The 15,685-nt window shown below is 44.4% G+C and overlaps 1 protein-coding gene across 2 annotated transcripts in view; it reads left to right on the forward strand.

Moving 5' to 3' along the window:
* WDR27 (WD repeat domain 27) overlaps positions 1–15,685 on the forward strand; it is a 585,895-nt gene that overhangs the window by 91,021 nt on the left and 479,189 nt on the right. For both annotated transcript variants that reach the window (XM_075597051.1, XM_075597050.1), the window contains exon 13: positions 2,171–2,241. In XM_075597051.1, coding sequence (XP_075453166.1) covers positions 2,171–2,241 — 71 coding nt within the window. The remainder of the gene's footprint in view (positions 1–2,170; positions 2,242–15,685) is intronic.

Consider the following 15,685-nt stretch of genomic DNA (forward strand, 5'->3'; position numbering starts at 1 on the left):
GGCTAGGGCTATGTGATCATCAGCAAAAAATCAAATATGCCTACTATCCCCTGCAATATAGGGTTTGTCTAAATCGACAAAGAGTAGCAAGTGAGTAACAGCAGAGATACACAATATACAGCCTGCAAAGCACATGTAAGCCTATACAGTACCGACACACTTTATTCGAGTGTGGCCGGTACCGCAAGCCGGGAGATTTCCCGGCTTGCTAGTGGCCGCCCCTCGGCGTGCCGCACGTCATAGACGCGCGGTCACGCGTCTTCGGGAGCGTGCGCCCCCTGCACGCGCGTCCAGGGGCTCCCCGAGGGAGCCCTGGTGTCCCGCGATCGCGGGACAGCGGCAGGGGGTTCCGGGGGACCCGGCGGACCCGGCAGCGGTAGGGAGAGCGCCCCGATCGGAGGGCGCTCTTCCGCTGCTTCGGCGCGCGCCCGTCACTCTCGGGCGCGCGCCAGGCTACTGCTGCGGCCAAGAACGGGCAAATGGTCGAATAAACTTGGCCGCAGCAGTAGCTGAAAAGAGTGATACGTCACCTATGGTCAGGTACAATGTGGTCGGTACATGAAGGGGGAAACAAGGAGAGATGCTAGAGCATGGTAATGTGACCCAGAGAGGGGACAAACCAGGGGATCCTGCCTGCTAGACCTGCTCCTACACGTTTCGGCACACTGCCTTCTACTGGGAGAGGTGTTGTAAGCAGGGTGACATGCACGTTTAAAAAGGAACCTAATGAGGCTAGTGAGTGTAGTCACCTGGTGGTAACAGACAAAGTTAATTGAGCCAAAGACAAACAGGTGTGTATACAGGGTAATGCTCAAAGACTCTTTAGTGATCATAGTTTGTAAGCCAATGCAAATCCGTCTTATAAGAACATTTGAATTCTCTATAAGGGGCAGCAATTGCATAGATATCTACCTGGTGTGTCCAGTATATACATATAACATCCAGCAAAGAGCCAAAGGTGTTACGAGTTCTCATTGAGAGCTTAGTGAAGTTAAGGGCAAGAAACGGGCCTCACGGATGCCACTACGCATGTCCGTGACGTCATGACGTCGCGCCTAGGTACTCAGGCGCCCTGAGTCTGGTAATGCTCTCAGGATTCATGAGCAACTTACTGCGCATGCGCGGCTTTGCATCCGACTTGTGTGTATGACAGGCTAGCTGTACTCACACTGCATAGCACTCCGCGCATGCGCACCTGTGCAAGGGGGATGTCCGAGTGACGGGCAGGCAAACCCACCCTACTCCGCTCACCACGGTCGCGCTGTACCCATAAATAAGGGCACGGTATGCATCTAGGCACTGGCACAGTCAACATGGATGCAGAAGCAGCCCATGAATATAGGGAATCACAATCTGTCACTCTATAACGTTTGCCAACCACATAATGGCATGGTCAGAATCACTGTGGAAGTCATTAAGGTAGTTTAAGCACATGCTACCTAGTCAAAACTGGGAACACATGCAAACAACCATAGACGAATAAACTAGAGATGGTATTGTGCCTTGCAGTTGTATACTACATCTATTTAAAGTGAAGTCAAAACCAATACATACATTAAAGTGAATAATTCTCCACACATAAAATCAAGAACAACAGGTGAAATACCTCATGGCTATACGCTATTAATATGTTTATACGTATATGAGGCATAGGGATGACATAGTTATCCTAGCAGTCCTTGTTGATATGTCCGACATTCAGACAAAACTTAGAGTACAATATTTATACTTTCCTCATGTTGCATAAATTGAAGTCCAAAATTTGTCGTTAAAGCATACGGATGCGGGGTCCTTTCTTTTTCTCTTGCATATATATATATATGTATATACACATGAAAAAGTATTTGTGCATTTATTGATTTTCCCTCAATATACACAATAGAAAATGTAGAATGCACTTCATTGAAATATGAAGGGCCAAAGTTATTAAACAGTGTTAAGTTGCAGCATGAGAACTCCATTTGGATGAAGATAAAGTCGAAGGAGGCGAGGTGGTAAAGATTGAGATAACTTAAAAGAATAATGGAAGTACAGGCATGAGTGGCTCCATACCATTCCACAACTTCAGCAAATCAGCTGCATCTCCTACATTGCGTTTTTATATTATTTTAAATATTGTTCTCTTTGTCGATGAAATAACAGCTTTACTTATTTTTGTTCATCTTATTAGCTGTTCTCTACTGTCCACGTCGCCACTGTGCTTCGAAGTCTCTAAAAAGCCTGGGAATCTAAAGAGAAATGGTTAGTAAACACTGACAGAATGAATGTTATTTCTCCCAAATATGTGTATATATTCCTAGTCACTCGCTTAGAATAAAGATAATTTCCTGAACTACAAAAATAGGCAGACTAATTTCCCCCCTGCCCAGGGATTGCCAAGGAAAACAGATTGCAGCAATTCCCGGTTGCGGGGGGAAAAGTGGTGTGCCGCCAGTATGCTAACATTGAACTACTGCAGCTGCCCATGGCTCTTACCTGTCCCGGAGCTGGGAAAGAAGTCAAGACTTGAGTTATTTGGTTATTGATCCCCAGCATACAAGGATGTACACTTCCTTGACATTTTGTTTGGATTGCATTGTTACTGTTATTTTTGTGTGACTGTATACCTACTTGAGATACTAGATCTGTTGTTGCCCACATTGACTGATTATTTCCATTGACATTTACACCAAGTGTATGTTCTCTGACGCTAACTCTGTGGTTCGGGTCCGTTGTTTGAGCATTGTGTGCTTTATACTGGGCACATTGCATATAACAATTTCTCCTCTATAGCTCACTTACTTGTGTTCTCGATTATGCATAAAGATCCATTGTGTGCTACACCACTGTTGCTTATTGAGTGTCCTTCATTACAGCAGTATATCTAATATCCAGTTATTTTATTTTTGCTAGCTTGTTCTTCTTATTATGCGATTAATATGCTATTTTTCTAATCCTTACATTGTATTATTTGGAGTAATAATTTTTTTTAGCAGCTTAGTTTCCTGCCTTATATGTATCACACAATTAGTTGCTATAGCAGCCATTAGTTGACAACAGCTGGTTTCCAAAAGCATCCTTCACTCCCTTTAAGGTACCTATATACAGTGTGGCAGGTTCTATTTTGTTTCTCTTGATGAAGGTCCATGTACTGTAGAGAGCAAAACTTAGATTTTGTTCAAATAAATTAAGGTTTCAATTCACTGGAGGGCCTGTTTGACATAGCCTCTACTGCCAATGAACATCAGCATAAGGATATATATATCTTAATATATAAAATCGAAAGGTTGGTACTAGCTGCAGTGAATCTGATTGGTCCTCAGCCTCTGGCCAATCAGATTGGTGGGTCTGACGTCACCCAACTGCCACTCTCTTCCCCCTCGGCCACACACTCTCTCTCTGTCCTCTCCCCCCCCCCCCATCACACTCACCTCCCTCCCCGGCGCTCACTCACCTCCCTCCGCGGCGCTCACTCACCGTCGCTCACTCCCCTCCCCGGCGGGGGGACAGGCAGTGGCCAGGCAGCCTGCAGCTGCCTCGCGGCGCCCGAGTGCCTAAGATGGCGGCGCCCGGAAGGACCCCCTTCCTCCCTCACGGCGCCGAGTGCCTAGCCTCAACTGCCGCACACGCACACACACCACCACACACACACCACCTCCCGACCAAACCGCCGCCTCACACCCCTGCGCCTCCAGCCTCCCCTCCACACAGCAACACACACACACCGCCTCCCCTCCCTCACCCCTGTGCCTCTGGCCGGGACCGGAACGGACGGCCGGGAGGGGGCGGAACGGACGGCCGGGAGGGGGCGGAACGGACGGCCGGGAGGGGGCAGCCCACCACCACCACTCACCCGTACCACACCACCCCCCTCATCCGTACGGTGCGGCGCCACACGGAACTGCGGGGGGGCGGGGCCTGCGCCCGAGAAAGGTGCCGTACGGATCTGCGGGGGGGCGGGGCCTGCGCCCGAGAAGGGCGCCGCACAGAACTGCGGGTGGGGGGGCGCGGGGCCTGCGCCCGAGAACGCCGCTGGTGAGCGCCGCACAGGACTGAGACGTGTGTGACTCTGTGTGTGTGCGACTCTGTGTGTGTGACTGTGTGTGTGTGTGACACTGTGTCCCCCCTCCTGTCCACTGTCCCCCCCTCCTGTCCACTGTCCCCCCCCCTCCTGTCCACTGTCAGCCCCCTCCTGTCCACTGTCACCCCCTCCTGTCCACTGTCCCCCCCCTCCTGTCCACTGTCCCCCCCTCCTGTCTACTGTCCCCCCCCTCCTGTCCACTGTCCCCCCCCTCCTGTCCACTGTCCCCCCGCCTCCTGTCCACTGTCCCCCCCCTCCTGTCCACTGTCCCCCCCCTCCTGTCCACTGTCCCCCCCCCTCCTGTCCACTGTTCGTCCCTCCCCTCTGGGGGAGGGTGGGGGGGGGGGGAGAACGGAGAAAGAGGGGGAGAGAAGGGAGCGGGAAATTTAACTCACGGGCAACGCCGGGTCTCTCAGCTAGCATATATATATAATCAGTCCCACGATATAGTTGCACAACTATTTCAAGAGATTCAAATTACATTTGTTTTTGTTTTTTTTAATTCGTTTTTCTATTCAATGAGAACTCTAAAGTTGCAATTATTTGCTGCAACCTTTTTTTTTTTTTGGTCCTTCCCTTATGTTCACTATAATGTCACTATCGCCAACATCTTAACGACATTTGCACCTTCACTGTAATATAATCTGTCAGAAAAGTCAATGTACAGATGTAGCCCTGCTTATTTTCTCAGATGACTTGGCTAAAAAATTAATTTCCCTCTGTACATACAGTATGGGCTGACAAGAAGGTTAAAACATTTTATTTGTTTGAGAGCTGGGCCTATGTCTTGCTGAGCTGTACAAACTATTATAGATGAGAGACTTTATCTCAAAAGCTCCCTTTATCCATCCTACCCCCTTCGAAAGTCTGTGTAAGCAAGGGGGACCATAAAGGTTTAATATCTTTTCTATATAAGATGCTGTTGGGTTCTGACTCCCCAGCGTTCCCATGTTTTTGACTAAATAGGAGAACGACCTAGGGGTCACCCTAGCGAAAACTTAAGAGTGTTACGAAAACACTTTTAAGATGTCTCAATGGTGCTATCTCACTCATAAGTTATCTATGTCTTATACAAATTACTCACCATTATGTACACAAGCGTGTGGCCAAATAGGTACCTTCCTCCATATGTGGTGGCATTGCGTTGTAATTTTGAACATATGGCAAGCCCTTCATGACGTATTACAAGATATTTTTTATGTGAATTTCCCTCTAGATCCCTGGTCTGATGTTCTATATAAACCCTAAGATATCCAGAACAAACAGGAGAATAAGTTAGTTGCTGTTATTCCTACTGCCACCAGCCCCCCCATCTTCCTTGTTTGGTTCCCTTAGCATCTGTTGAATAGTGGTTACCTTAGTTAACTGCGTAGTTCTGTCGCACAGGGGTGTCGGCCATCCATCATGACCTAGCTGTGCATCCTCGCTGCTGGTCTCTGGTGGGGAGGGGGTGTGGCTTCCGCCCTTACTTATTCCTACGTTTCTCTGCCTGTGTGGGTTGATGTCATCCCAGGCATCTCCGACAGCAATCTGGAAGTTCCTGTCGACGAGGAGCATTATTTGTAAGGGACACTCTCCTTCTCTCAGTTGGAGGAACTTGGGGTAGATGCATGGAATTTAGATGAGCTGAGTTCTGTATTTCTGTTTTCTATCGTTCTCCTGAGGTGTATTTTTGCAATGTCTACATTAACTTCTTCCTCATCTGATATACGGTATTTCTACATTCTTCATCGGATGAAGATGAACCTTGAAAAAAAACAAACACTCATGTTAATTTTGAGATTATCAACAGACTCCTTAAAGAAATGGCATGTACTCTGGGTCTTCTGGAAGGGGAGGCTTAAATACCCTAGACAGAACTTTCTATGGTTCAAAGAAAAAGACCACAACGTATCCTGTCCACACGGTATTTAAGGACTCAATCCTAAATGACTAGAAATATCCAGATAGTAAGAATGGTGCAACTAATACGTTTTATAAGATCTATACTTTTAAACACAAAGACAAGGCAGATTTTGAAAACCCATCCAATGTACTGTAGATGCTGCTGTGACATAATCCTTATGGTTCATTTTGTAAATAAAGTTTTCTCTATATTAATGGAGGTGGCTAACACCACCTCTTTCCAGTTAATGTGATTTGATTCCACCAGACAAGATGGACAACATCAGATAACTATCAAAGAGCTACAGCACAAATGCTTGGGATTCACAAGATCTATTCCCCAAGAATAACTTTTACTCCAAAGACCCGCTTTCCCCTGAGATGATGGGAATCAGAATCCAATCTAAACAGAGGCAGATCGCTAGCCCCAAGGAATTGGATTCTAATAAGAACAGACGCAAGCTTGGCAGGATGCAAGTCAGTTTTCAGGAAAACTTTTTCCAAGGTACATGGTCAAGGACAGAAACACCACTTAAAATCAACATTTTGGAGATAGGCGCCATCTTCAAAGCACGGACTAATTTTTCCCATTTGCCTAAAAGGGCACACAGTAAAAATGCATTCAGACAACAGGATTCACACATCAACCACCAGGGAGGCACAAAGCTTTCAGGGAGCAAGAGAATTAAAACCAGAGACACAACATGAAACACAGACAGAGCTCAGTGCACATCCAGTGAAACTTATACACGGTACAGTGCCCAAATATACATGTATAGATATCTATTAAATAAAATGGTCTTTTAGTTTAACATTTTGGCCAAAGTGTTGTAAGCCCTTGAGCCACTACACGGCAGACCACATCTCATGGGTACCTAACACTAATATAAATTCTTAATAACCTGTGCATTACCAGGAAGAATGATTTATAATAAATCTGTCAAAATTAGTTGCATAGTTCTAAGTCTGATTGAAGCTCTTATTAACCTGTACATTATCAGGAAAAGCACTCTGGAGTGAGCTTTTAACTCCATTGCATCTCCCACTCTCAGGGGAAGTTGCTTGCTTGCAGTTTGATTGTGACAAATCTAATACAGCTCAACCCCGTTATAGCGCGGTCCTCGGGGGCCACCCGATCCAACCGCGCTAAAACCGGGGTCGCGCTAATTTACAAAAAAAATGGCCGCCGCGCGCCCGATCGGGAGGAGCGAGGAAGGAGGTGGCCGGAAGCCCTACACGTGCCCCAGCAGCCACCAGGCCCGCCCAGAGCGGCCCTCCGAGTCCAGCCGCAGCCTGCTCCTTACCTCCCCCCACCACCGGCATCCATCCCCCTCCACCGGCATTCACCTCCTCCACCGGCATCCACCTCCTCCCCCCCCCCAGGCCCCCACACCTACCGGCCCGTCGCCCGGCATCCAGAGACCCTCCGCTCCTGCCCTCAGTCTGTGTGTCTCTGACACACCACTCCTACGCGGCACAACCAGTTTTGGCCCTAGCCTACACGGCCCTCCGAGTCCCAGCCTGCTCCTCACCCCCCCTACCGGCATCCACCCCTCCCCCCCCCTACCGACATCCCCCCCTCCTCCTGCCGATTACAGCTCCGCTCCGATCTCAGCAGCCGACACCAAAGGTAGGGAGGGGGAGTGAGAGGGGGGGTGAGTGTGGTGTGCTGTGAGTGCAGTGTACTGTGAGTGCAGTGTGCTGTGTGCTGTGAGAGTGTGCTGTGAGTGTGTGTAGTGTGCAGTGAGTGCTGGTAGTGTGTGTAGTGGGCTGTGCAGTGTGCAGTGTGCAGTGTGTGCTGGTAGTGTGTGTAGTGGGCTGTGCAGTGTGCAGTGAGTGCTGGTAGTGTGTGTAGTGGGCTGTGCAGTGTGCAGTGCAGTGGGCTGTGCAGTGTGCAGTGGGCTGTGCAGTGTGCAGTGAGTGTTGGTAGTGTGTGTAGTGGGCTGTGCAGTGTGCAGTGTGCAGAGTGCAGTGTGCAGTAAAAATGTAAAAAAAATTACAACATTTTTTATTTTTTTATTTCGCGGTCCATGCTCAAACCGCGTTATAGCGGATCGCGCTATAACGGGGTTGAGCTGTACAGAGTGCTTTTCATGGTAATGTACAGGTTAATAAGAGCTTCAATCAGACTTAGAACTATGCAACTAATTTTGACAGATTTATTATAAATCATTCTTCCTGGTAATGCACAGGTTATTAAGAATTTATATTAGTGTTAGGGACCCTTGAGATGTGGTCTGCCGTGTAGTGGCTCAAGGGCTTACAACACTTTGGCCAAAATGTTAAACTAAAAGACCATTTTATTTAATAGATATCTATACATATATATTTAGGCACTCTACCGTGTATAAGTTTCCCTGCATGTGCACTGAGCTCTGTCTGTGTTTCATGTTCTGTCTCTGGTTTTTAATATATATTGCTATGCTCAGTAGCACTCCTCTATGACACTTATATGCTTATACAGTATATATGTTGTGGTTATTTTGGGGATTCAATATGAGCTTGTAGGTGTCCTGTATGTTTAGCAAGAGAATTAACCAAGATTTCCAGATGGGCAGATCTCTATTCCAGCCATTATGGCAGTACAGATTGCAGGAGAAGAAAACACTCAAGGCGATTACTTGAGCCGCAAGTTTATAGACCCTGGAGAATGGTTCCTGAACTGAGAAGTATTCCAACAGATCTTACACAGGTGAGGAAATCCATCAATAGATCTGATGGCAAGCAAATTCACACACGAAATGGCAGTTGGTCCCAAGTGCCTGCACTGATGTCACTGCGCCAGTGCTGATTCAGTTCAGGAACAGGGGGGACAGAATAGCAGCTTTGAACGGGTCCGGGGGCCCATCAAGTGCTGCCCATTGGGGAATAGAACCTGCTTGTCTCAGCATTGCTAATGAATACTTTATTCACCTATTTAGGTTTTTCTAATGTATAAATAGGGCAATCCTTTACCCAACCACTTCCCCTACCCCGGTATACGTACTGTATTTATTCCTTACAATCAGGGTTTAACTATCAGGATTTAGACACATAGTGGCCTGACTACTTTTGTACCATTTGAAGATACTAAGCCTCTCACTTTCTTAATTTGAGCTAAGCAGCTGCATGTTGCTACTAGATTTGTGATCCAGTTAGACGGCAACTTTTGCAGCTGCGCTTTTCTTAGATAGTACAATATTCAGACCCAGGGGGCATCAGTATTACAATTAGGCAGATATTTGTATCAGCAGCTGTCCTACTAAGTCATTACTTATTTTTTATTGCTCTGACCAACAGCTGTCTAAGTCATTACTCAATTCTGATTTCTCTGATCAAATCAAAAACTGGGCTTAAGCCATAATTTACTTGTAAGTATGTATATCTTTATTTATTTATGTACCATTTAGGTACATACCGCTTTACAATACAAGTGACATAATATTATAACACAATAGGAATAAGCGCTTCAGACAAAACAATAGGAAAAGGAGTCCCTGATGGTAAGGGGAAACAGGACAGGCTTTTGGTGATCCTCATGTTCTTATCTTGGTGTCATCAGCGCCTCCAGTCGCAATAGGCTCCAGGGTTCTTGGAGACAGTCCCCCCCATGACAGACTTCTCTCATACTCCTACCAAATAGACTGTTACTTAGGCAGGAGTACAGTATATAAAAAGGATTCTTTATTTGTGCAGCCACTGCAGTTGGTATTACAGCATATGCATGGGTTTGTCAGGATAGGTCCCAGACTTCTGAATGGTGCCTGACCTCTTGCAGTCTTGAGGCCTTTTCCTCTGCGCAGATCTTGGGCTGCAGGTCTCTACCCCAAGAAGGGAAGAGCTCAACTCCACATCTCAACCCCAGGAGGGGGAGACCTTGACTGAATACAATTTGGAACACTTCCTCCCTAAGGCACAGAGTTTGCACCATGATTGGCTGTACACAGACTCAGTTCACCTCCACCCCAGTCACTCAGAGAGGCAGCACTCAGAGAGGGGGGAAGGGGGGGGGGGTAAAACCCACAGTATAGCCTGTCACTGTCTGTAGCTATCAGAACTTACGTGACAAAAAGGCAGAAAGATAGTCTGGACCATTCATGGCTATATACCATATGTATGTCTGTATGTTTGTTTGACCATCAAGCACCATTTTTAATTTTTTATTTAATCTTCCACACATACTCCATTTATTCACCTACTGATGGGTAAGGCTCCTTGATTGGATTTTCTGCCACAGGGGCAGTACCCATGCAACTATATTGTCCTCATTAGTGCATACATTTATCATGATTACAAATTTCAGAGGTATTCTGATTTGTAATTTTCAATCATCCAATTATCTAGGGACTGAGAGCAGGGCAGAGCCTGTTTCTTCTCGCCTTTTTGCTTGAGTATACTTTGTCACTTGCACCTTCCCTCCTGTATCTGATTATACTAGGCTGAGGCAAGAGCTTGTTCTCATTTGTGTTCCCAACAAAATTCAATGCCAACAGTTCTTTGAGGCATCTGGACACAAAGGCAGATAGAGAAGATGCCCTATCACTAGATTGGGTCTATCCTCTGGTTTAATGATTCTGTTTGTCCAGAGGGCTCTGGACAAAGACAGGAGTCAGAGCATAAATGCTATTCTAATAGCCCCTTGTGGCAGGACAGCCTGTAGGCGAGGTCAGACAATAGTCCACACGTGTAGTTTCCAGTTAAAGCAAATATTAAGTGGTTTTATTTCTTCACCGCAGAACTAAACATTTGGGCACACTGTCCCTTTAAGGCAACACAAAACATAGCAAAATAACATCTACTCCACATTGGGAGAACTTACTCACAATCCAAGCCCTATCTATCAGGCTGGCTGGCTATCTCCATTTCCCAACCTTTTAACATACATCACAACAGTCAGGAAACAATATTAAAATTATTACTATCCTTTTAGAAAGAGGGTTGGGAATCCATCTAGCTAGCAGCTTGCATAAGACAGCTCTTTAGTATGAGGCAGCCACATGCTACAAGCATTGGCTTCCTTATATAATCATGTTGGTTGTCAGGTGTGTCTGCTTCCTTCCTGATTGACCAGCTATTCTTACCAGGTTAACCTTCTGAGTGCTGGATGAAGGACTCCGATATATGTTTCCCAGGCATAACTATCAGTACCTGACTTCACCTTGTCACACCCCTAACTAGCCAAGGAGAACTTGGACACTCCCAATAATTCCAGACCTTCTGACTTAAGGTCCAATTCTTCAGATGGAAGGGAATGAAACAGGTAATGAACTAAATGGAATAGAGGAGGATACAAGGTGGTATGGAGGTAGGATAGGGGCGAGTGCGAGTTTGACAAGCAATGAGACACCCCCAGCAAATACAGATAATAGTAGAAAACTTCTAAAGACTAAACCAAGTGGGAGCAGAAAGGAAGGAGCAGATAAGATAATAGTACAAGCTGAAAAAAACCTGAAATGCATGCTTGCTAATGCAAGAAGCCTGACAGATAAAATGGGGGAGCTTGAATTAATAGCTGCAAGGGAGCAGTATGATATCATAGGCATTACTGAAACATGGTGGGATGAAACTCATGACTGGACAGTTAATTTAGAGGATTATTCCCTTTTTCGGAAGGATCGAACAAATAGAAGGGGAGGTGGAGTATGTTTATATGTTAAACCGGATCTAAAACCTATTATAAGGGATGATGTATATGAAGGGAATGATGAAAATGTAGAGACTTTGTGGATAGAAATTAGCAGTGGAGGTAAAAGTATAAAGAAAATGTTTGTGGGAATATGCTATAAACCACCAAATATCTGTGAGATTGAGGAAGCTAAAATTCTTTTGCAAATGGAGAAGGCATCAAAACTGGGTCATGTTTGCATAATGGGGGATTTTAATTATCCAGAAATAGACTGGGGCAATGAGATTAGCATTACAACAAAAGGAAACAGGTTTTTGGGGGTGCTTAAAGACAATTATATGACCCAAATTATTGAGGAACCAACCAGGAGAGGGGCAGTACTGGATTTGGTCATATCAAACAATGTAGAAGTAATAACAAATATTCAAGTCCTGGAACATTTGGGTAACAGTGATCATAACATGGTCCCTTTTGAAATAAATTATCAAAAAACAGATTACTTGGGTTCAACAAAGACCTTCAACTTTAGAAAGGCAGATTTGAATCAACTGAGGTCTAATCTACAAGTAATACACTGGGATGATGTTTTTGCAGGGAATAATGTAGAAGATAAATGGTCAGTCTTTAAAACATTGTTAGAAAAGCACACTTATCAGTGTATACCCTTGGGTAATAAGTATTAAAGAAATAAGTCAAAACCAATGTGGCTAAATAAACAGGTTGGGGAGGAAATGGACAAGAAGAGGAAGGCGTTTAGATTCTTTAAGTCAGAAGGGACGGAGACATCGTATCAGAATTATAAGGAATGTAGCAAAAATTGCAAAAGGGCAATCAAATTAGCAAAAATGGATAATGAAAAAAGGATTGCAATAGAAAGTAAGGTCAACCCTAAAATGTTCTTTGAGTATCTTAATAACAAAAAAATGAGAAAAGAAGATATATGACCCTTTCAGTGTGAGATGGGCAAGCAGATTATTGGAGATAAGGAAAAAGCAGAGGTATTAAACAAATTCTTTGCCTCTGTGTTTACCAGGGAAGAATCAAGTTCAATAGTAGTGCCACAGGAGGAAGCCACAACCTCCATATTAATGAACAATTGGTTAACTGAGGAAGAAGTTCATAAGCGACTAGAAAAAATTAAAGTTAATAAGGCACCTGGCCCCGATGGCATACATCCAAGAGTTCTCAAGGAGTTAAGCTCAGTAATAGCCAAACCATTATATTTAATATTTAAGGACTCCATTTCCACAGGCTCAGTACCACAAGATTGGCGTAAAGCAGATGTGGTGCCTATATTTAAAAAGGGAGCTAGATCACAACCGGGGAATTACAGACCTGTAAGTCTGACTTCAATAGTGGGGAAACTACTTGAAGGTTTAATACGGGATAATATTCAGGAATACCTAATGGAAAACAAAATTATTAGTAATAGTCAGCATTGATTTATGAAGGATAGATCATGCCAAACTAACCTTATTTGTTTCTTTGAGGAGGTAAGTAGGAATTTAGACGAGGGTAATGCAGTTGATGTGGTCTACTTAGATTTTGCAAAGGCTTTTGATACGGTTTCACACAAGAGGTTGGTGTACAATATAAAGCAAATTGGACTCAGTCATAATATATGCACCTGGATTGAAAACTGGTTAAAGGACAGACAACGGAGGGTTGTCATAAATGGAACTTTTTCAGGTTGGGCTAAAGTCATGAGTGGAGTACCTTAGGGATCGGTACAGGGACCCCTGCTTTTTAACTTGTTTATTAATGACCTTGAGGTTGGCATCGAGAGCAAAGTCTCCATCTTTGCTGATGATACTAAATTGTTTAAGGTAGTAGAATCAGAGCAGGATGTAATTTCTCTTCAGAAGGACTTGGAGAGACTGGAAACGTGGGCAAGTAAATGACAGATGAGGTTTAATACAGATATATGTAAGGTTATGCATTTGGGATGCAAGAATAAAAAGGCGAATTACATATTAAATGGGGATAAATTGGGGGAATCCTTGATGGAGAAGGATTTGGGAGTGCTTATAGACAGCAGGCTTAGCAATACAGGTAGTCCTCGCTATCCAACGATTCACTTTACAACGAATGGCATATCCAACGCTTTACAATGCAACACTATGGGCTGGTTTTCGACGCCGGAATGCGTTATCCAATGCTCACCGCCACTGATTAACATGGGACTCGCTCCAGAACGGATTCCGTTGGATAACTGAGAACTGCCTGTAGTGCCCAAAGTCATGCAGTAGCTGCAAAGGCAAACAAGATCTTATCTTGCTTCAAATGGGCAATGGATGGAAGGGAAGTAAACATAATTATGCCCCTTTACAAAGCATTAGTAAGACCACACCTTGAATATGGAGTACAATTTTGGGCACCAATCCTAAAAAAAGACATTATGGAACTAGAGAGAGTGCAGAGAAGAGCCACCAAATTAATAAAGGGGATGGACAATCTAATTTATGAGGAGAGACTAGCTAAATTAGATTTATTTACATTAGAAAAGAGGCGTATAAGAGGGGATATGATAACTATATACAATATATTCGGGGACAATACAAGGAGCTTTCAAAAGAACTATTCATCCCAAGGGCAGTAATAAGGACTCGGGGCCATCCCTTAAGTTTGGAGGAAAGGAGATTTCATCAGCAACAAAGGAAAGGGTTCTTTACAGTAAGGACAGTTAAAATCTGGAATTCATTACCCATGGAGACTGTGATGGCAGATACAATAGATTTGTTCAAAAAAAGGTTGGACATATTTTTAGATAGGAAAAGTATACAGGGATATACCAAATAAGTATACATGGGAAGGATGTTGATCCAGGGATTAATCCGATTGCCAATTCTTGGAGTCAGGAAGGAATTTATTTTTCCCCTTATGAGATATCATTGGATGATATGACTCTGGAGTTTTTTGTTTGCCTTCCTCTGGATCAACAATTAAGTATAAATATATGATAAAGTATCTGTTGTCTAATTTAGCATAGGTTGAACTTGATGGACGTACGTCTTTTTTCAACCTCATCTACAATGTAACTATGTAACACTAACAGCCTGAGAGGGCAATCTTAAAACGCAGTGGGCTCTTATCATAAGTGGCAGACATTAATTAGAGCCAGAAAACCAATACTGTAACTGATAAGGTTATAGGATATGGAAAAATTTTCAAGATCTGGTGCCTTAAAAACCATATACAGCAGTTACGGATTCTGCACCAATTTTTATTATCTCTGCTAGAAGAGTAAGTGAATTAGGAGCGTTATCATGCTATCCACCAGACTGCATTTTTCACCAGGACAAGGTAGTCCTGCGGACAATACCTAATTTCCTTTCTAAGGTTTATTCTCCCTTCCATATTAATCAGTAAAATAATTGTTCCATCCTTTTGTTCTAATCCCAAATATTCAAAATAGCAGTTCTCACGTATGCTAGTTGTCGTGAGAGCATTAAGAATATATTCTTCCAGAACAGATGTTTTCAGAAAATGCTGAAATCTTTTTTGTCTTCTTTGAAGGGCAGTAAAAGGGGAAGACAGCCTGTAACAGGGACATATCCCTGTTTAAATATAGCAGCCCCAGAGCTCTGAGAATCCAACGGAGAGAGAGTTAATTGCAGCCACTCAATTAACTAGTCTCCATCTGGACTAATGTGAGCTTTGTTAAAAGCCACATGTGAGAGACAGGAGAGATTTCCTTAGCTCACATTTGGGCTGACATACGGAGAAGGAGGACTGCAGATATTTCCTTATCCCACAACTGGACTGACCTGAGAAAAATATGATATCTTGACTGTTATGGTGAGGGGGTAACCAGGCTCACTAATAAAGGTCAAGCCCACTTGGTTGCCCCTGAGTCACGGGGTGGGGTCCTAGCGTGTCAGCTCTTGGACCTTGCCATCGTGGATGTACTGCTTCAGATGCAGCGGCCGTTATGCGAACTTTTACCTGGGTACATTTTTAGTTGTGCCGTATGTAGGTTGCGATATATTCACGAGTTTTGCTGGTGCAGACATAATGGCCCATCAGATTAACACAGCAGGGGTCCCTGCTGTATGAGTCCTACCAGGTCTGCCTTTCTGTAATAGACGTGTAGTAAGAGAGAGGCTGAATCAGTCACTCTAACTGCGCACCTCTCA

Source organism: Ascaphus truei, chromosome 4 (genome assembly GCF_040206685.1).
Source record: "Ascaphus truei isolate aAscTru1 chromosome 4, aAscTru1.hap1, whole genome shotgun sequence".
Lineage (NCBI taxonomy): Eukaryota > Metazoa > Chordata > Amphibia > Anura > Ascaphidae > Ascaphus > Ascaphus truei.